Source organism: Eubalaena glacialis, chromosome 2 (assembly GCF_028564815.1).
Source record: "Eubalaena glacialis isolate mEubGla1 chromosome 2, mEubGla1.1.hap2.+ XY, whole genome shotgun sequence".
Taxonomy (NCBI): Eukaryota; Metazoa; Chordata; class Mammalia; order Artiodactyla; family Balaenidae; genus Eubalaena; species Eubalaena glacialis.
In genome coordinates, this window is record NC_083717.1 from 42,465,995 (window position 1) to 42,489,544 (window position 23,550).

The 23,550-nt window shown below is 37.6% G+C and overlaps 1 protein-coding gene across 7 annotated transcripts in view; it reads right to left on the reverse strand.

Moving 5' to 3' along the window:
• Positions 1 to 23,550, reverse strand: part of AKAP13 (A-kinase anchoring protein 13) — a 346,999-nt gene that overhangs the window by 61,356 nt on the left and 262,093 nt on the right. For 4 of the 7 annotated variants that reach the window (XM_061179975.1, XM_061179972.1, XM_061179971.1 and 1 more), the window contains 4 exons: positions 14,643 to 15,013; positions 12,370 to 12,423; positions 6,926 to 7,118; positions 3,957 to 4,065 (listed from right to left, as the gene is read on the reverse strand). In XM_061179975.1, the coding sequence (XP_061035958.1) occupies positions 3,957 to 4,065; positions 6,926 to 7,118; positions 12,370 to 12,423; positions 14,643 to 15,013 (727 nt within the window). The remainder of the gene's footprint in view (positions 1 to 3,956; positions 4,066 to 6,925; positions 7,119 to 12,369; positions 12,424 to 14,642; positions 15,014 to 23,550) is intronic. The other 3 variants (XM_061179974.1, XM_061179973.1, XM_061179976.1) reach the window with 1 other exon arrangement.

Here is a 23,550-nt window from a genome sequence, read left to right on the forward strand (position 1 = left end):
TTTAATGACTACGTATATATTCCAGCCTTGCAATATAATCAAAAAGACCAATATAAAAAGTCTATTTGCCTGACTGAATTTTTGTTCTGACAAATTTGTCAAATGTTATCTTCTCCAAACAGAACTACCCTAAGAAAATAAATGTATTCCAATAAAGTCTCATCCCACTGCCCAGTTAGAGAGAGAAACTAAGCACAGAAAGTAAAGATAAAATATCCTCATTAGCATCGATGCCTACCTTTCTATACGCCCACCCTGATCTTTGGTCGCATGGATCATTTAGCTTTGAAGATCTGGTGCATTTTATATATGTAAATGCCACACTTCAAGTTCTTAAGACCCACTTAGCTTTCGTAGTCTAATGCAAGCTATACAATTACAAGCCAGTGTTGCCATCAAAACACGCATAAGGAACTTGGTCAATTCACACACTACGAGTGAAGGTCTGAGAATGATTCCAAGGACAAGTGCCATTTGTGAACACCGTTCTTTGTGATAACAAACCCTGAAAAATGAAGGGCAAAATGAAATCTCATTAAGAAGCCCAGGAGGTTAAATTGCCTAATGGGTATCATTCTCTTTTTAATATTACCACCACTAGTATGCTTAGCAGGGATACAACCAAACAGTTTACTGTTTCTAAGCATCTTCTGGGTGCAAGCAGTGAAAAGTTAAAAAATATAGTCTTGTTAAGGGATTGTCTGTAATAACTGAATTATTCCATATCTGCAAAACTAAAGTTTGTTTTTAAGCTCTACCGAGAAACCATCTGAGTCTCCTGGCAAGCTGGAAGTCTCCACTCAACCCTATGTTGGGAACACATTTCCGGGAGCGGTTCCTCTGAGGGCAGTCCTCCCCGGCATTTTCCCACACGATACAGGCAGCATCAGTGCTATTCTGATTCCCTAAAAAGATGAGCCGGCAAGATGCCTCTGTCATGTTCCCCACACCAAGACAGCAAATGGAAGACATGGGCTAGGACAGCCTTCCTGCCCATTACGGTTCCTAAATCAGCTGTCGCCCATCTACTTTCCACCCCAGAAAATGACACAGAAATATTTTAGTCGTCGCCTTTATTTGGTATTGTCCTCTACATCAGTGAATTTTTGAAACAGATTCCAGTTTGGGAATAATGCTGAGTTTGTCTGTTTTTCTCATCTGGCCAGTGACCCAATGATGGGATATTCCAGACAACAGCTCGGTGGACACACATTTTCAGAAATGCTCAAATGGTAACAGCTATGAAAGGTTGTGGGAGAAGCAGCTAATTTCCTTCAAGGTAGAAGCTAGAACACAAGTAATAGCTGGGAAGTAGTGAGATAAGGCTGAGTTTAGGAAGTATTTTGTCCCTAGACAAGCACACTCGTAAGACACAGCCACTTAAAGAAAATGAGGGACCACGTTCTAGTTTCTTCATCATTGCTTAGACTCTGGTCAGAGAAAAACGGACCCCGGCACTGCCTGGACACTGTGAACTCATCCCATAAAGATAACAAATGCTTATCATAAGCCAGGAAACACGCTAATGTGAATTTTAAATAAATTCAACTTAAGCCCTATCATATTATTAGCCCTGTTTAATAGTTCAAGGACCCAAGGTCACAAAGCCACTAAGTGTGCTTACAATAAAGCATTAGTTAAAATATCTTAAGTGTACCACACACTTTGGGCTTTAAAACCACTGGGTAGGTTTTGATTATGATAGTTTCAGCAAGGAAGACCATGGCCAAAGATGACTCATGCAGAGTATTTAAGAGATCTGGAATGAAGATTTGTGTCTGCGGCAAGTCGAGAACCACCCAGTTACCCTGAGACTTAAAGGCATAGCATGCAAGATACAAGTTTTAGCCTTCTGTTTAACAGCCAGAATTTTTACATCTGCAAAAAATTTATGTTTCTAGAGCAGAATAAAAAAATACAGTTGGGAAAATTAATTGTATATGGGGAGGGACTAAGGAGAAATACTGTCATTAGAGTTGATGAGCCCTCCAATTATAGTATATGCTAACTTAGGGAAGTAAGTGGGGCTGGCTAATCATTCCAATCTGCATGAAATGTACATGACAAATCAGAATGAGGGTACTCTACTTTGATGAAAGGGTTGGACTCTTGCTCCAAGCTCTACTCATGACAGCTGTCAGCTACTGATCTCAGTACCCCTCAGTGAGCTGAGCCACAAGTCCCCAGCAACGAGATGTGCCAGAGCTCCTGGCGCTAGAGGACAGTGTTTCCTGGGGGTGATCCGCATCATTTAGAGTGCTGGTTAGCAACTGAAAGCACAGTCAAAAACCATCTTGCTTTTTGGAGGAAAAATAATGAAGTGTTTCATGTACGAGGCAAGAGAGTGTGTCACAGAACAATGGAAAAAGCTCTCTCTCCGGGCCACGTTCTGTTGGTACAGGGCAGCTGTTGCTGCAGGAGCAGGCCCTTCACCAGGCCACGGGAGGAGGGGGTGCAGAGCTGAAACGCCTCACTGACTGTCTTTGGTTATCAAGTTCTAGTTCTCTGGGTTCAAAGCCACTATAAACTATTTTGTTATAATAATTTTCGTTCTACACCAGCAAAACCACTAACCCAAAGCCAAATGAAAACCAAACCAAACCAAGACCCAAACAAAAACAGGAACAGCTATTTCAGTCAAGTTCTGTGAGGTTGTACCTGTTATCTTGGGGAATAGATCATTATTAGGCACCTTTAGTCCAACAGGCCAGACTGGTATTTGAAGTACTAATCATATGAAAATGAGGACGAAGTTAACAGAATTATCCATTATGCCTTAACTCCACCGTGGAAATTAAGAAAATGAGCCCTCTAGTAAGTCATGAATGGAGACAGAACATCCCATTAATGCAGGGCAGCTACTCCTGTCCTCAACTCTTTTAAGATGAGCTATATATCAGGGGACACTGAAGAAACACCAGAAATACCAGAAGGGGTTATACCCTTTGCTTCAGCCTCCTGAATACATGACCTTTCAGCAAAGAATGTAATGTACCATACTCTCTTTGATGAGAATTTAAATCTTTATATCAAGATCCCACACTGCCACTACTCATGAAAAAGAAATCTATTTTAAAAATAAAACAAAAAAAGTGGGGTTTCCCAAAGAAACCTTTCTGTGGCAAACATCTGGATCCAATTCAAATATGTTTTCGAGCATCTTTAATTTGCAAACGCTCTGTGCCTCTGGATGCCCGACGTCTCTACATAACTTTCACAGTCGTGGATCCTGAATCTGCATACGGCTCCAGTAATCATTTTTGGCTGTAATCCTTTTGGCATTTACTTAACTGACTAAAAATGTATCTCAGTCTCTCTTTGTCCTTCAAGAGCTTGACATTTTTGAAGAGCTCAGGAAACTAGTACTGGATAAAATGTGGATAATTGTACTGCGGTAATATAAGAAAATATCTTTGAGACATAAGAGCATTATATGTGTAACTTACTTCCGAATGGTTCAGAAAAATCTTTCAGGACAGAGATAAAGACAGGGAGCAAGATGGATAAAACAAGTGTTAAGATAACATTTGGAGGCTCCAGGTGAAGAATGTGTGACTAAGTCTTTGTACTGTTTTTGCAACTATTTTAAAAAATAGTTATTTTTAACTAGAAAATAGTTATAAATATTTTTATTTATAAATAAAAAAGTTATTTTTAACCAGAAATTATCACAAAATAGAAAGTTTTTAAAAATGTTTGTCAGGTTTAGGTCTAAGAATACAATGAATTTAATGTGTAAAGGAGATTTTTATGTAGTAAAAGGAGGAAGATCCCCAAACTGAACTCTTGTGTCACCTTTTTTGTAAATGATGAGCCATTCATTCAGAGGAACAGGCAGGCAAATGCCGTAAGGTAACGGCATAGGGTCTTAAAGTGGGAAAAAAAAAAAAAAGAAAGAGAGAGAGGAAAAATGTTTAAAATATAATATATTTAATTAAAAAAAGTAGTATACTCACTGTCCAACCCAGGATGGCTGATTGTCATTAATGAGATGGATTTTGTCAATGGAGAAGAAATGGCTGATGTACAGTAATTAAATCCCTGTTGTTTAGATCTGTGACATGTCTGTGAAGGAAAAAAAGTAAACAGGTTGTGAGCACCTGCTCTCATATTTCTAGATAAGCACCAAATTTTACATTCCAACTCAGCCTAGGGAAATAAGGCAGTACACAAGAGGGATAAGAGCACAGGCTTTGTAGTCAAAAGTCTCCCCTTCCACGAAACAGCTGCTCTACTTCAGAGAAGCTACCTAGCTTTTCTGAGCCTTAGCGTTCTTATCGGTAAAATGGGGATAGTTAGAGTATCCATCCTTTACAGTTGTCTCGTATCCCTCATAATACCTAATGATGTCTCAAACTTCATAAGTGCTTAATAAAACATCTACTGAATGCATAATCAGATAAAAATAATTTCACTGGAATACCAAAACTACATATAGTTCTTGCTCTTTGAAAATCTAAATATCACTTACAGATATAGTAGGATACCAGTAATATCATTCTTATTTTAAAGAGTTGGAAACAGAGATACAAACAGAAAGTGTTTTAAGATCACAAGCAAAGTTGCCTGTGCATCTGGACAGAAGCCTAAATCATTTTCAGTTCCTCTTCTAAGATTAGACTGCTTCTACATGAACATGAGGGTGACTGAAATTAGACAACTGAACTCCCTCAGTAAATTCACAGCCACTTCAAGGCCATGTAATCCAACCCACTGCAGAAGTTCCTGCAACAAAACCCACGACAGTCAACTAGTGTTTACTAGTATGCTTCCGGTGATGATGGGATCCCTCTCCTTTTGCTTTGAGAGAGGCCATTCTAATTGGCAACTAACTTTAATGACCATAAATCCCTTCCCTTCATAGTAAGCTGAAATCTGTACATGCTGAAAGGGAAGCAATGAAAATCCGTTACCAGGGTGAACTCAATTGCGCCAAAGACTTCTGATTATTTAGAGCTTGTTCCATGGGTAACCATGGAGTCTGAGGCAAACAGTTGCTATGTTTTGAATACAACTGTGAGGTCTGAAAAATGACATCAGTGAAAGGCAGAGACCTTCAACAGAAGTTGGCTGCAGGCAACTTGTGCACATCAGTGATACCAGCAGCTCAAATATCGACTCTGAGGTTACACACAAGATGGAAAACTATGGGTGGGCAGAGCCCCCGGAAGGCTAAGCACACAAGGTGCTACACTGTCAACAACTTCAGCTCGGCAGACTCAATCAGAAAGGCCATTAGAAAGACATCACTTACTATAAAACAGGGTCATAGCTAAAATTCCTAGGAATGTCAGTTCAGGAAAGGTTATTACATAAACAATATTAAGAAAATTAAAATGTTCTCATTTCCTCATTAAAAGTCATCTACTTCAAAGACATGGAAAAAAACAGTGAGACTAACAGTCTGGAATTCTGAGTTTAATACTGTTCAGCTAATAGCCAGTTACGAGGCTTAGGCAAGTCACTTAAATGGGCTTGAAGTTCTCACACACCAAAGCTTAAGCGGAATAGGAAGGGATATATTGGCTCTAAGTCTATGATTCTGTTCACAAACACACAATTTTTGGTATTTTACGTGGTCCTACAAATGACTTCCAAAGGATTCTATACACGTAAAATGCAACTTTTTCACTTGTCAGACTTTCCACTTGTCAGAGATGCTCTCGGTAGTCACCAAATTACTGTTTCCTATTTTTTTCCTCTCTTTTCCTGTTACCATTAGGCTAAATAAATCTAAACCATTTACTTCAATGAATATATTCTCTGTATTCTTGTTATTTTTCTTAACTTTTTCTATAAAGTATCAGGCCAAGAAGCCACGGGTGGGGGCCAAAAGGAGGTAAAATTCCTTTAGGCCTTCAACTGCATTTTCCTTAGGCCTAAATTCTCTTAGGCCTTCACATGAGCATAAGCGATACATTCATTACTAAGGTAATCCTCTAGTGCCAAATTTATATTTGGTCATATCATTGCTATGTAGCAGGATGTAATAAAAAATTAAATTTCTACACAAAACCTTAGTCACCAATTCAAAGAACAGGTTAAGGTTTTTGTTTAATTTGAAATGTTTCCTTACATTTCTATCTAAAATGCCAGTCACCTACTCAGAGACAGGTGTTTAACTTTTTTGTTTGTTTAATTAGACATGTTTCATTTGAATGTGTATCCCGGAATCCTCTCAGAAGTTAATCCAAAGTCTCCTTGGCCGAAGAGGAGGAAAAAGGACTCGGAGTGGGGTAGGATGCTAGAAAAGCATATGATTCAAATTCTCAACTCAAAAACTCCCTGAGGGTAAGTGATAAAGAGAAGATGAGAACTAAGAAAAAGTCACTTGGTCTGGTTGAAAAGGAAGCCCAGGACCTTCAAGACAGGAATTTCAAGAGCGTGATAGTGGTGGACGTTAGGTGGGGAGAAAGAGAAGGCAGGGAGTGTAGACGCTGTCTCAAATAGCTTGGCAGTGATAGGAAGCAGAGAGAATACTTAGTTGTTGCCTAGACAACGCGATGAGACAAAGAATTTTTTTTCCCCAGGAAGGAGAAACTTAGGATATGTTTTTGAGAATTGGGAAATTTAACAATGGTAAGTAATACACTTCAAGACTCATTTTACTACTGGCGTGGTAAAAGAAGTCCTCAGACAAGAAGAAAAACTCAATTTAATATCCTGGATACTCTCTTAATTTCAAAATATTTGCTTTGCTGGAATATTTAAATCTATGCAGATTAATGGCATTCTTTAATTAGTATTAAGTGCTAAAAAACTGCTGTGTGCTACACGGAGATTATTACATAGTGGGTAAATAATCATAGCTCCTAGCCTTATATTAACATAAATCTTGCCTTCTTTGTTCCTAATATGAGGACATATTTAGGGAAATAAAACTAATTTTTTCCAAATTAGCAACATATACCCATTTCAGCCTTACCTGCTGATCAAACATCCTATGTTCTCTCTGGCCTGATTCCAGATCCTCTTCTGAAAGTGACACCAACGAGTCACCCCTTTCCTCGCCACTAAAAGGGTGTCTGAGCTCTTTGGTGTTTGAAGAGTTTACTTCCAGAGATGAGGATGGCTTGTTTCCAATACCAGCTCCTCCTGTCAAGCCTTCTAGACTGAAACTGAACACAGAACCAAGAGTTAATTCATTCTATTTCTGAGTTTCAGAAAGGAAGGAGGATACAAAATCCCTTTAGCTGTATCTCCCTTGCTCATAAGTATTTCTATGTCACCCAGCAAAACCATCTGCAAGGGCATGGCCATGAGCGCCACCTACCCTTCCCCACAAATATCCTGGTATGCTGAGAAACATACTGCACTTAGATTTTTTTTTTTTTAACCTCATTCAACTTATTCAAATGTTGAACCACTTAAGGTCATTTTCTCAGACATTTTTCAATATACCATATGGACAGGCCACATTCGCTTATTGATCTTTTATTCATGTGTGTTTTTTCCCTTGATCTGATGTGATCAATCTTTGCCAGAATCTGAACTCTGCAAATGCCAAAGAATTAAATGGCATAAGTAACTTTCAGAAGGCAAAGAGGGAGACCTAGACTTGAGAGAGAGAGAATATGAACATAAGTAACTTTCAGAAGGCAAAGAGGGAGACCTAGACTTGCCCTTGCATCCATCAAGTGGACCTTTATAACTTTACATTCAACTATAGTCTAGGTGACCTTTATAACTTCACAGGTATGCATCCACCCCCAGAAATCCCACATTACGTAGGAGCATGACCATCTGTGCACACCTGTCTGGACAACAACTGCTTTGACAGGTTTCCTGAGAATTGTTTGTTGCAGACAGGCACATGTGACACCTTAAAGGGCAAAAGCTGAAAAGCTACTGCATCTAAAAGAGGTTTAATTTTTTTTTTTTCCCCCTTAATACTGACAAAGGGGAAAAAAGCAAACTTAAGGTTTGGTATCTAAAATGGGATCCCTGGAATAAAGACTATGTGGTTTGCGCAGCGAAAAGCATTTTTTTGTAAGCAGGAGGCTACAGAGAGAGGTTGGCCATCTATCATTCTTGGGGTTGCTAGCCAGAATAATTTACATGCAGTTACAACTGGATCTCAGAATACAGCTGTAGCGGACCATTTCCTCAGTTACAAGCATCTGGAATTGTATTTGAAGGTATACTGAAGCTATTTAGTTATCTCTGCTCAAAGTTAATTGCTACAAAAAATTTATGTATGCCAGTCTAGAAGGGTTTCTATTTGCTCTTTTTCCCCATGAATTACTTCTTATGAACTGAAACCGTATGCCTCTATTTTCTTGAGTAAATTAAGCAATGGATTTTGTTTTTCTTATTTCAATACGACAATAGAAATCATGACTAACTACACGTAAATGTCTCTGTAAAACTCATTTTCAATAGCAGGGATAAGAAGACAGACTAAGTGAAGAAATTTAGTTTTCTATTATGAATTATTTGTAAAGCCTGGGAAAGCCAGATCTATGCTTACCACAAAATTTAAACCTGAAAATGTTTTAGTAATTAAATCTGGCTGCTTAGTTGAGAGAAGAATATGCAATGATGAGGAATCTGTGAGCTTGGAATCTAAACAGATTGGTGGTCTTTGGTCACTTTGTTATATAGCAGCAACTAACACAACATTGTAAAGCAATTATACTCCAATAAAAATGTTAAAAAAATAAATAAAGAGATTGGTGGATTTGGAAGTGTAAAAAGATGACTGCATCTTATTAGCTGCCTTGTTTCTGTTATTGTTTTCCGCAGGATGTAGGAATTCCTAGGATCTGGGAATTAGGACAGATCAAAACAAACAGAAAACTGATTTATCATACCACGGAGACAAGTCTGTGCAGAAAACACCAAATCTATAGCCACTTGAGCCAAAAAGGATGCATCAGGGTACACCATCCAACTCCTAGGCTGGACCGCTTCAACTGGATCAGTGGTGCCCCCAGCAGAGGCGGCACAACACTGTGCTCACAGACAAAGCAGGCTGCCATATGCATTCCAGCCACACAGAAGCCAGCTCCAAGCCAAAAGCTCAAGTGCCATATTTTATGATTCCCCCTTTGGTGGCTGGACACATAACAATACCGTATCTTCTGTAATTAAAGTCAGCGCTCAGGGCAGCAGAGTATTGCACACCAGAGGGACACCAGCTCATACTGGGGATGACATCAAAGGAAGAAACAGAAACGGAAGAAGAGGAAACAGGGATGGGATTATTGGGTTTAAAAAGAAAGGGCATGGTTAGAGACAGACGGATTTATCTGATTATCGAAAAATTAGGAATGTAACATTGATTTAGATCTTAGAAAATGGCTGGAACAAAAAACATGGAAACTTAAAATTGTTCTACTGATGTCCATCTACATAATGTGCTGGAAATGACTACGTGAATTCTTTACAGGATAACAAGCCCAATCTTGGAAAACCAAGAATTCCTCCTAGCGAACCCTGAACAGAGAATCCACCCTACGTGTGGCTTCTTCTTTGTTCCAACCTCCACTACTGGGGACAATCTCTCTATACATCCCACCACTCCTACAACTCCCTTACCACAGTATCTCTAATCCTTAACTAAAAGGAACGATGACAAACTGCACTAGGGTAGGCTCACTGAGTCATCAGTTTTTTTCATGTTTCCATTAAGGATCCATCTAAGCCAGACAATTCATATATCTTTCATAATGATACCCAATCAACACTTAGATTCACCTTCAAACCCTATTCACTAGGCTTCTATGCTAAAGATAAAGCATATAACAATGATACTGTTTCCTTGTATTTTAATGATAACGAAGGGATTTCTTTCCTTAAAAAGAAAAGGAATTTTATAGTACTGAGTGAGCAATGTGTCTCTTAATTTTAGGTTTGTATCCACTTTCCCACAAGATTTAAAAAAATCCACTTGATCATCTATTTCCTTGACTATCTCAGCACTGATATTTATTCTCAAGCAGCAAGAACAGAAAATCTGGGGTTGGAAATGTTAAGTAAACATAACCAGCCAAAAAATAACCAATTCAAAATATCAGATACTCTGTGAAAGGAGCTGCATCCATAGGAGAGGATTTCTGATTAACAAAAGCTATCATTTAAAAAATAACACTGCTACTGTTTTGGCCTTAAGGTCCTCAGTGACATGCTTTTGTTTTAAGAAGGGGGATAACAGTAAAACCAATCAGCTTCCTGAACCTTCAAATGGGAAGACCTACAGACACCAAAAAAACCCACCTTCGTCTTGAATACAGCTGATAACTCTGTTTTGTTGACAAGTGGGAGGTTTTTGACAGACGAAAAAAGACAAGGAAAATGGTGGGAGAATAAATATGAGCTACCTCTATGGATCCTCTAAAAGTAAATCTTAAAAATAATATCATTAAAAAATAATTTAAATGGTAAAACATTTTAAATCAGATTAAATTAATAGTACAAAGCTCACAAGTGCAAAAGCAGATAGTGGAAATACACACCTGAGACATGTCTCTACTAGTCTGCTAAGCAAGACCAGACTGACTTATAATTTACTTGTGGGAGGGAAGCAAGACTTGATATAGTTTGCAGACACACATGAGATTCAGAAGTCCATTCTTTGAAAATTAACTTAATTTTATATCTCTAAACTGTTAATAAAAAGGCATATTATGCCTAAACAGCCAATTTATTAAAAACAGAATGTAGAAAAAATTAGTGACTGAATATATTTTGCCGATTTATCATTCATTAAAAATAAAATAATGTCTTTCTTTCTACAGATTTAAACTTCCCTTTACTCTCAGAAAATGACAATGATGTGAGAGACTGGGATGAAATTTAGGATGAAGAGAACGAAGAACAACAGGGAGACAGAAACCGCGTCCGAAAAGCTTTTCTAAGGATTCAGGAAGGAAGCTGCAGATGGTCCTACAGTAGCAGAAAATTCCTTTCACAACTAAGAGTATTTTTGAGAGCATCCTAATTTCCTCAATTCCTCAACTGGGGGGAGGTAACAATTCATGGTTCTTTAGCTTTATTTTGAGATTTAGTAGTTCCAGATTTAAAAAAACAAAAACAAAAACAAGTATCCCGCTCTCCCCACCTTTTAATACTTGTTGGAATGTTTCGATTTTAGTAGCTAAGGCTTAATACAAAATTTAAAATTATAACCCATGTTCTTCGTACAGAAATATGACTAGGGATGAAACCGTCACTGGAGCTGCTGTGATGGCTGTATCTACATGCTAACCTGGACTGTATCCAGCAACTTGTCATCTTCCAGTGTCATCCAGTGCATGATTTTAATAAGTCCATACTGAAGAGTTTAAAAGAAAGTCAGACAAATATATCTCTAAAGGTTTTAGATACTTCTACTGAAAAAGGCATTTAACAACTTGTTCCCCTGGAGAAAAACTTAACCAGGTTCATGATTATCTAAGATTCCTGAGAACACTTGTATTTGAGCTCAACTCTGTGCCTAAAATCTGGAATTGAAGGAAACACCCACTTGAAAAAGATGAAGTGGGAAAGAAAGACTGTTATTTGCCTGCTTCCCAACAAACAGCTTCAGCTAATAGTTAAAAATACCTCTTTACAAGTATCTCCTAATATGAGACACTAACAGTAATCAAACCATCGTTTTTAGATTTCTAAATTTTTTTTCCAAACAAGGGAAGAAAAAGTCACAAATGACTTCTGTACAGTAAATATAAAACAAAACTCAGCATTTGAACAATTTAAAGCAAATCAGCACTTTCTGGCTAGAAATGACTTTTCAGCTTATAAATCACTATAATTTTTAGCTTCAAAATTTTATGTGACAAAAAATAATTAAGGAATTGAAAGACTGAGAGGGCCCCTGAGAAACCAGCTGATGCCTCTTACTTGCTTTAAGGAATGACCACATCAGCAGTGGAATGGAGAGTGCCAGGTGGCCTAGGAAGACAGGCTTTCATCACATTATTAAAGAACATGTTGAAAATATTTTAGGGCCTGTACATGAGCACACTCATGTTTCTGGTTCTTCCCCTTTTTTTGGAAAGAAAGAAAAAGTACTCCCCAGGGTCCATTACATAGGCACAACAGACACTTCTTTGAATTCTCCTGGATAAAGTTGGGGAGACCCTATTATCAAAATGATCTGAACACCAAAAAGCACAAGATGGAAAAAATATTTTTAAACTGTTTTTCAAAAAATAAAAGTAGAATAGGAAAAAACTTCAAATTCGAGAAACCATTTCATATGGAATGGACATTAGCAATTAATAAATACCTGTATTTTATTTGTCTGAAGCAGACATGACATTATTTAAAAATAGACTGTTTAATCACAGATGAAGCAGAATGAGATGCTTGTTAGTATAAGCTCAAAGGCAAACAGTTAGTCCATCAAGTTAGTGAGCTCTGTACCTTCTCCTATGAATGGGAGGTCTCCTGACAACATCCCCAAGAACTCGCATTGAACTGAAAATGAATGGTGGAAGAGGTCAGTGTCGAGTTGAAATAAAATGGATACAAATGCATGAAACATACAGACATCACACTGGGAAGAGACACAATCGCCAAAGAGAAATAGTTCAGGGAGTAAGGGAATGAAAGAATGTGGAATCAGGAAAATATCATGACCAAAAAGGCCTGATAATTTCTGAGAAGGGCTACTTTGCTCCCTCCTTGCTCCAAGGAGTTAATCAGGTGACCAAGAATGAGGTTTATTCAATTATAAAAGTAAAAGGATTTTTAAAAAAGGCCATTCAAAACTTTAAAGCTTTTCTTAAGACTCTACAATTCAGGTTACACTATATGCAGATAATACTATAAGAATTAGTCAAACTAATTAAAGTGAACCCTAACTCTCATTCCATTATCTCCAGAGGTATTGGGACAGGGGTGCTAAGCAATCCTTAATGATAAACTCAAACAGGAGATTCCATGGTATCACATAGGTTGAAAATATAAACAATTTAGGTGATACGGTTCTAATCTTAGCTCAGTCCTAAAATCACCATGTAATCTTGGGCAAAATCATTTAATCTGAGCTTCAATTTCCTCATTGGAGCTACATGACCCATAAAGTCACATCTAGCTCCGAAATCAAAGTCATGGCAAAGGGATCCATAGTGGTTTATAAAGGAAAACAGATTATATATAAAATAGATCCTCATTTCTCAATGTTGTCATCATCTAAGACAAGTATATCCTGTCAAGAAGCTTCTCTTGCTTCAGGAAGGGAATTCTGGCTGTAGGGATCATTCCCCCAACCTTATTTTTTCTTGTGGTGTGAATGCTTAAAAAAAAAAAAAAAAAAAAAAAGTACAGCTTGAATAAAGCTGGGAAGGAAAGTTTTTAGAAACTGCTTTTTACATAATCTAGGATTTCAAATATATATAAAAACTGCCCATCAGATAAAGCAACCGCTTATTTTTAAGCTTAGCATCCTGAACTCCACCCCAGAATAATATGGAGTCGTAGAAAGAGCGCCTGACCAGGAAACTGGAAACCTGGATCCCACTGACCTTGGGTAAATGATATAAACTACCTGCAGAGTCTCATCTGCAAAAATGGGGTTAATCCCACCTGACTCATGAAGAGGTTGCAAAATTACATGAGACAATGTGTTATTAAAAAAATCTGAAAAGGGTAGCAAGTCAGGAAGGTGTAAGGTATGATGAAGGCAGGGACTTTGTTCACCTCTGGGTCTCCAGAACGTAGAAATGCTTGACATGCAGGCGGTGCTTAATATATGTTGGCCGAATAAAAGAATAAATGAGTGAGTGAATGTGATCAGATTACATGTACTTATAGCTATGAGCCAAAATATTAGGAGGTCAAGGAATTTTTAAAAAGCAAACAAACCAATAACTGCTGCCGGTGAACCGTTTACATCAATTGTTTTACAACTGTCAGCCTCCTCCCTTGGCTGCTTGTCCTCATTAAGAAAGCAGCTTTGGAGCAGGCACACCTTTGTACATACAGTAGGCATCATGGCACTTGTTCTTTACACTTAAAGCCATCTGCTTAAATTCATCTAGGCAGCCAATGGTCAGAAGCCAATCCAACTTTTCTTATAGCCTGCTTCCAAACTGAAGGTATGAGACTGGGTGGCACTTACAAGAGAGCCCCAAGACTGAGTGATACATGGAAAAATAGCAACAATTGAATGATTATTATGATCTCTTAAGGATTAAACACTGGTAATTTAGACTTCATCAAAACTCTCCGCACTAGAAACAGATGGCAATTTCTATGAAGCACTGTGAAGACTTAGATGTGTTGAGACTGTAAGAGTTCATGTTTATTTCTTAATTCAAAATTGACATGAAACTATTCCCTCCAAATTTTCTAATCTCTGAATTTCATGAACAAATCTGGCCTGAACAAATGCTACCATTTATTAAACACCCACGTGACTGACATATTTCACTTGTAATCTTTATTATTACAAATATTCTGAAAGGCAGGTGTTTTACAGATGAGAAAGTTAAAGCTCAGAAGGGTCAAGTAATTTGCCAAGGTTATCCACATAGTAAGTTATAGAGCTAGAGTTTGAACACAGATTTTCCTGATTCCAAAGCCTATATTCTTTCTTCTATACCATGGTGTCTCCTAAGATCTTTTACTAATAATAACACCAAATCAAAAGCAAGCAGACACTGAGAGACTAGACAAACAGCCTGCCGTCTCACCTCCGCTGGTTCATTTCTGCGTCACTGGCTGCATTCTTCCCAGGACCCCAGCTGTGCCTCCGGAAAGGGGACAGAGAGCGCATAGAGCTCCTTAGGACAGAGCAGTTCGCAGGCACTTCGGTGATGCTGTCCATCTCCTCCTCTTCCATCTCACCTGAGCCAGCAGGCTCACTCTCACTCTCTCGACCCTCAGCTCCCACCCCATGGTTGTAGAAACCATCAAGACATTGTTGGTCTCTGGACCTGTTCAAATTTGAAATCTGGGGGAGGGACACATCACTGCCATGAGAAGAATGTCGATCCAAGGATGCTGTGTCATCGGTGGAGGAACTGGATCCAGTGATATCACAGGCCAACTGTTCTTCCTCAGGCTGTAATGGAGAGAAAGCACATATGGTTGGAAATGGCAGGACCAAGCAGACAGCTCTCTGTTATTCCCCATCGAGCCAATGCCTTTACAGTGGGTAGGACAGGCAAGATCACAGTTGGCTTCAAACAGATTTCTTTCTTAAAGCATGATCACAGATGGATTCAAACAGCCTCCAGTAAAGGTAGGGTCAAGGTCTATGCTCTTTTTACCCTTTTACTAGAGGTGCTAGATGGGAAGTACATCATTTTCCCTTTCTTACAGAGGAACAGATCTAATACAAGTCAGTTTTTTTCAGTCAATACCATCAACTGAAATGAAGGGAAACTATGTCTCTGAGGTTTCTGCTTATGAAAACTCTAAATTCATACCATATAAAGTTTAGGTTTTTTTGGTTTTGTTTTGTTTACAAGCCTTAACTAAAAAAAGGTAGTGTGCTTGGCTACGACAGTGATATACTGAAGTTTATATTCCAAAAGCAAGTCTAATTGTTTTCAGTAGCATTTTGAAAAATGCAGAAGAGCTTATTATCCCACCTAAAGTCTGCCACAAATGCCCAAATTGTGGCCACGAACACCTAAATGCAAGAAATCTATCCCCTTTTTTCCTTTAACTGAGTACTGGCTGAGTTTTATCGAGTCAAACTGTACATAAAATCATCAGTCCTGGCAATGCAGCCTTTGATAAATTGATGATGCGCTTTCCCTGGCCAACTTCTAGAGCCTAACAGGAATTGTGCCATTTGGATCCCAGTGGCCTGACATTCTCTACGTGCTGAAAGACACCAGAACACATAATTTGATGGGTGAGGGAAAGGTAAGCGTCATGGCATTCAAAAAATAAATTTATCCAAAAGATAAGTAAAGTGTCTAAAAAGACACACGCTCACATTCTGAGTTACAGATGTGGGCACTGTACTATCTTAATACCTTTATTTTGCGTTCTTATGGGATAGGGAGCAGGGAATAGAGAAAGGTATTCTCTGATTTTTTTTTTTCCCCTTCACAGTATTTCCATAATTAGTCAGTCTACTCAGTTTTAATTAGGAGTAAAGAAACTTACAGTTCTTCAAGAAAGATTTTAAAAATTATGGAAACTAATGAGCCCTGTTAGCTTTGAAACAGAAAACAACTCCCATACTAAAGGGAGTGCCACTTTAAAGGCTTAACATAACACTTCAAAAGCACTCTACCTTCTGAAAGCATTCTTTATACCGCTGGGGCTGGATCTCACAAGCTCATATGAGCTTTTTTTTCCCACCCTGTAGAATCCAGTTTCCTACGTTAATTGCTCTTTAAACGATGAGTGAGGGAAAGATGAGAGGGGACCATTGGACAGTCAGAAATCTGAGGCCCAGACTGTCTCCTGGGCTCCCCCACCCCCCCAAGTACAGGAGAAGCAAGATTTGAACGGAGGTTGATTTCAACTTTTAAACTGCCCTGTTCTGTTATCTTAAAAAAAAGAAAACCAACCCTGTAAGGATAAGATCACCTTAAAAAAAAAAAACCACCCTGTAAGGATAAGATCTCAAAGTCAATATCAGAAAAGTCCTCAGTGTTCCCTTCACTGGGCCACACTGTAAAATAAAACTATATGCTTTACCAAGTAGATTCTAAAACAGGGTAGGTCTTGTTTTAAAATAAAATTATCGATGACTCCTTTTAAGTTAGTGAGGATTGACCTGGACATCCTAAAGTTTCTATTCCTGGGGCCACTCTCCACAGAAAGGGAGACTATAAATGGTCATGAATACCAACTTTAGAATACACTTTTAGGATGTCTTAGCTTTTTCACTGTACTGTGTTGAATAGTAGTGTCCTCCTCAAATTCACATCCTTTTCGGAATGTGACCTTATTTGGTTGAGTCTTTGCAAATGTTATTAGTTAAGATGAGGTCATATTACACTAGAGTGGTTCGTGAATCCAAAAGGAGTAGTGTACTTATAAGCAGAGACAGCAGCCCCTCTGATACATTGCTTTTAGGACCTCCTGCCTCCAGAACTATGAAAGAATAAATTTATATTGTTTCAAGCCACCAAATTTGTGGTAATTGGTTACAGCAGCCCCGGGAAACTAAAGCTGCCTAAAGCTGCCTAAAGCTGCCTAAATGTCTAATTCTCCAAACAATACCAAGGGACAAGCAGAATGGGCATCAAAAAAGCAAAATGTGTGACGAGCCTGTTTTAAAACACACAGGCAAGGCTTCAAAAGATATGAAAGCTTTTGAGCTGAAGTTTCCATTTATCACACATTCTTTGTACAAGTTAGCTCTTCCCAGTGTGAAAATGACTTGTAGATGGTAGAATAGGTATTTCTCTGTAAAAAGGAGAAATCTGCCTAGCATACAGCCTCAACATAGCCTTGTTCCCTGTGTGTGCTATGGCATTTCTTGGTGTGTGCTTTTAACTCTGATTTTTTAAAAAACAAAAAACACAAAATAAAAGATCTGGGAGTTTTTTCATAGTAACACGTGATTTCTTTAGCCTTGCATTCCTGATCCTGATTTAAGAATTAGGTTCACACAGTATAATATTCCTACACTCAAGTATTTTTGTGAGCTAGCAGTTATTATCTGAAAAGGGAAAAATAGGACAAATTCAGATATTAAGACTGAGCTCATTTATTAAGTACTGAGGCAAATGGTTTTAACTTTAGATTGAATCTAAAGAAGGCTCTAAACTACTTTTTTCCAAGTTTTTTTTAGCGTTCTCAAAAGAATTTCCCAACTTCATCACATCTTTACACTACCTTTGCAGACTAGAAAGTAGTCAGTGGTGTAATGAGAACTCAAACCCGGAGTATGGTCGTAGCCTTTCTATAGCTAGGTATGTGTCTATGGATAAGTCACATGATGATCTTTAGATCTAAAGGTTAGAAATTAATATAAGGTCTGTTCAAAAGTATTGTCCATTTAAATCATGGATAACAGAGGAAGGAAGGAAAGCAGGTTTTTAAAACTTTTGAACTGTTTTTGCAATGTTCCCTTTCCAGTCCCTGAATTTGTTAGTGCTAAAGTTCTTAGAGATATCTGCCAAATAACAGATGTGAGAACTACTACTTCCACCATTTTCCTCCCTCCTCAAAAAAGTACCAGATCTTGGGGGATGCTGTTTCTTCATTTATATATATTAGAAAGGGAAAAAAATTATGGCTTCTGACACAGACAGAATGTTCCACGCCTAATATTTGAAGCTCCTCTTAAGAGTTTTTGAGTTATGTGTCAGTCTTTCTTCAGAGAGGTCTTTTCTCTTAAAATGTCTGCTAATTAAACGACTTTCAAGACTTAGGAAATTATTCCTGATTGTCTGGAGGAATGGTGCCATGGGATCAGTTAAACTAACACATTTTTTAAAACTTAGTTTTGAATCCACGTAAATCAAATGTACTAGTTAAACTGATCCCATGGTGCCATTCCTCCAGACAATCAGGAATAATATCCCAAGTCCCATATATATATATATATATATATATATGTAATATAAATATATATTTATATGAATACTTACGCATTTATATATAAATATATATAAGAATGAAAATATATGTATATATATTTTTTCATTCTTATAAACAAATGGCCAAAACACAATTGTGATGAGTATTAAGACTGGGTTTGGGCAGAGAAGTAGAAGAGATGTTAAAAGGCGGAAACAGGAGAGAAGGGGTGGTTGGGAGTCACGTATGTATGCGAGAAAGCAAGCATACTAGGGACACTAAGACCAAGTCTGTACCTGAGACTGACACACAAATCCTTCCTCTCTTGAGTTTTCATAATTGGTTTCCCTCCTGCATATAGGAGAATGGGAACACACACAAAAAACTATCATCTCTACCATCAGCTTCTCTCTCCTTGGGGATTATAAAATTTTGAAAATCTGCAAATGGTTATCAGGCTAGAAAAACCCAACAGGCATCAGAGGGAATGCCCTCTGAGCACTACAAAGGTGTGAGAGTGGCTGGTCTTTCCAACGCTAGCCTTACACAGACAGTTCTGGCTTCAGGGCCAGGGGCTGAATCCAACAGAGTGACCCAAGGATACTTGGGTTTTGCTTAATTTAAGGCCAAATAAACTAGGGAGAATGAAATTACAAAATAATTACATAAATAAAAGTTAATGTAAAAGTCCAAAACAAATGATGATGTTTATATAAAGCTTGAGAGAATCTATTACTTAAATATATGTGCAGTATAACTATCATATAAATTTGAATAATAATTATTTACTGGATACTCACCATGTGTGGGGCTCTATACTAAGTGATTTCGATGTATGATTTCTTTTAATCCTCACAACTACTTGATTTAGTAGCTATTCTTATTCCCATTTTATAGATGAGAAAACTGAAGCTCAGTGAGGTTACATAATAAACTCAAGTTTCTAATTTAACTGATCTGGAGTAAGGACCACACTTTTTTTCTTTGTCTTTGTCTTGGTCCCTTCTTCTTCTTCTTCTTCTTCAAGCTCTCCAGGTGATCCTAGGTACAGCTAGGATTCAATCCTATTGCTAAAAACTACAGAGCTGTTACTGCAGCTGGGGGCAGACAAATCAATAACAAGATAGGACACAGGTAGCAATAACTATAAAAATGTGATAAGTTACACTTCATCAAAATTTTAAAAATTCAGTTCATCAAGACAGCATTATCAAAGTGAACAGGCAGCCATAGAGTGGAAGAAAATATTTTCAAAACATAAATCTAACAAAGGACTGGTATCCAGGATACATATATAGAATTTCTACTTCTCAACAACAAAAAGACAAATGATCTAATTTTTTTAATGGGCAAAAGAGATGAACAGACATTCCATAAAGGAAGATACACACAAGTGGCCAATAAACATATGAAAATGTGTTTAACATAATCATTAGGTGTCAAGGAAAAGCAAATCAGAAACATAGTGAGATACCACTACATGCACACCAGAAATGTTAAAGTCAAAGCAAAACAAAACAATTATACATGTTGGTAAGGACGTGGTGCCACTATAATTCTCATTCTTGCTGTTGAGAATAAAAAATGGTACAGCCACTTTGGAAAAAAGTCTGGCAATTTCTTATAAAACTAAACCTACACTTACAATATGATCCAGAAATTCCACTCCTGGGTATTTATCTAAGAGGAATGATAATATTTATATTTCATTTATATGGAGTTCTGAAATAAGAAAAATTAACCTGTGGTAGAAAAAAATTACAACAGTTGCTGTCTCTAGTGGGTTAGAGAGGAGACAAACTGGGAAGGGGCATGAGAAAACTTTCCAAAGTGATATATCCTTATGGGGGTTTAGGTTACAAAGATGGGTGACTGCATTAATCAAAGGTCACTGAGGTACAGCTGTTATGGAAAACAGTATGGAGGTTCCTCAAAAAATTAAAGGCAGGACTAACTGCCATATATGATCCAGCAATCCCACATCTGGGTATATACCCAAAGGAAATAAAGTCACTGTCTTGAAGAGATATGTGCACTCCCATGTTCAAAGCAGCATTATTGACAGTAGCCAACATATGGAAATATCCTAAGTGTCCACTGACAGATGAGTGGATATAGAATTATTCAGCCTTGAAAAAGAAGGAAATCCTGCCATTTGCGATAACATGGATGCATCTTGAGGGCATCACGCTAAGTGAAATAAGCCACAGAAAGACAAATACTGCACAATCTCACTTAAATGTGAAATCTAAAAATGTCAAACTCATAGTAACAGGGAGTATAATGGTGGTTACCGGGGGCTGGAGGGGTGGGGGAAATGGGAAGATGTTAGTCAAAGGGAACATACTTTCAGTTATGAGATGAGTAAGTTCTGGAGACCTAATATACACCATGGTCACTATAGTTAATAATAAGGTACGGTATCCTTGAAATCTGCCAAGAAAGTAAATCTCAAGTGTTTTCACCACACACATAAAAAGTAACTATGTGAGGTGACAGATATGTTAGTTAGCCTGATTGTGGTAATCACTTCACAATGTATGTATGTATATAAGTATTATATATATGTGTGTTTATTTATATATATAAAAACAACATGTCATACACCTCAAATATGTATGATTTTTATTTGTCAATTATAACTCAATAAAGTTGGGGGGGGAGTCATTGAATGGTACTCTTGAGACTGCATACTTCATTGTATGTAAATTTTATAAAAAAACAACAACCCTATAAACAAATACTGAATTCTAAGCATTTAGGGGGGAAGTGTATTGATATCTGTAAGTTATTTTGAAGTGCATCAAAGAAATTAGATGAACTGGTGGGTGGAAGAATGAGAGACAGATGCATAACTATGTAACAAAGCAAATATAATAAAAAGTTAATTGCAGAATTTAGGTGGTGGATGTTCACTGCACAATTCTTCTAACTTTTCTGTTTCAGAATTTTTAAAATAAAATGTTGGGGAAAAAAATGCCTGATTGGCTTTCTTAACCAGCGTTACACCATATAGGTATGATATAGATATGTATATAGAGAGGTGTAAACATTATATACACTTATATACATAGAAATATAGAAATAGCTATGCAGTTTATATCTTATTACTACACCTGAAGGAATCATGCTTAATATTGCCAAAATACTAGTCCTTTAATTTTCATTCATTTGCTCGTCAAATACTTATAAATTATTATCTATTATATTATACACAGGGCACTCTGCCATGTGCCTTGAAAATAAAAGCTCATATTTTAAAATCCTAATGTATGCCAATCACTTAATCCATTTATGTGCAATACTTTATTTAAGTATCTGATGGCAAGCATCAGCCCTGCTTCACAGTTCTGAAATTATAATAATTTCAATACTTATGCATAAGTGATTATAGTTTTTCTAATTTGGATTCTGTAAACATATTTACTTTTATCTCTAAAAGTTTAAAATAAAAGGTAAATTTTTGGCTTGGTGTTGAAGTACTTGAGAGCAAACTACAGCATATGAAATAAAGGGTTTTCCTTTAAGGGTTAGCATCTTAGGGGAGTTACTTTGATTTTCTTAATCAATTGTGGCTATGTCTTATAACTTGGAGGAAAAAACAAGGTGTAAGGGCTTTACTTTATCTCTGGGAAAAGAGGAAGCAACTATTAGTATTTTCTGTGGCCTTCAATTATCCTTCTTAGCTAGTGCCAGAAAGCATCCGAGGATTTCTTCTCACATTAAAAACAAAATTTAAATTTTATGCTGTTGATCTATGGAAAAGAAAGAACTTAGAAACGAGCAAATATCCATAAGAATAAACATGAAGCTCGCAACACTCACCAAAGAGTCATACTTGCCAGGAGGCAGGCATACTGAGTGGAAACATAAGATTAAGTGGAAAGTTCTGACAAACGCCGCAGGCTAATGTTAAAGAGACCTCTGTTAAGGCCAGAGTCACACAAGTGGCTGCAGGAAGTGACCTAACGCACCACTCATGGTTCGCAGAAAAGGATGTTGCAATGCCTTGCCTACAGATTATTTTTTAGAGAAGGGAGAGTGGGAGGGCTGGAGCCTGAGAAGAAACTCTGGGACAGTCTGATGTTTCACAGTACATGTTGTGTGGATGACCACAGAGGAAGGCTTTTAAGGAAGTAGATGATGGCCTGTCTGCCACTGCCATGCTTCTATATAAAGCACTGGTTATTAATGCAGGTGTCTGGAGGTTGAGAGCAAAATAACAGAAAATGAACAGATTTCAGAGTTAGGGATAGGTACAAATCTCAATTTTGTTACTTACCAGCTGAGTAATTTTGAGTAAACTTCTTTACCAATCAGAGCCTCTATTTCCTCAGGAGTATAATGAAGATAAGACCACCCACCTTGCAGGGTTGCTGGGAGCATGAAATGTGATCACATATGTAAAAAATTCTGTTCAGTGCCTAGTATAAAGTAAGCATCTTGTACACATGAGTCTGTCTGTTTCCTTTTCCTTTCACATGTAAACCCTTGGTTTTATGAATGCTAGAGAAAACATTATTGCAAAACCTCTCTGTCACTAACAACCGTGGTAGAGCAGAGACACTAAGAGGAAGGACCCTCCAAATCTCGCCCCAGGCCATCAGACATTCTTCTGTCAGCATGAAGAGGTGAAAGTGCATCGCCATTTCTAGACTTCCTGAGGCACCCCAGTATGAAATGTTGGTAAAAGTTTATTCAGAGATATGCTGCAACCTTTAAAAATTTTATCTGTCCAGTCATCCTGAAAAAACTGCCAAATCTAGCACTGGCCATTTGTATGAACAATCTCCTAAGTGCTTTTGGCAGTTTGAATAATTAGGTAAAATGTAGTAAATTCTAATTCTCCTTAGCTAGGAAAATCATTCAATTTAGTAACCAGAAATAACTATCATTCTGCAGAGATGGTAACACCCAGGGCAAGCTGTCACGCACCTAGGAGGTTCAAGCAATTATTTCTTAACGGAGACTTTGCAATTTGTTAAAAATTTCTTACTAAGAAAATTTTCACACATATATAAATGTTTAACAAATCCTCATGCATCCATGACCCAGCTTCAGTGATTACTGATGACTGTTTTAAAGCTGGAACTTAGAGATATTATC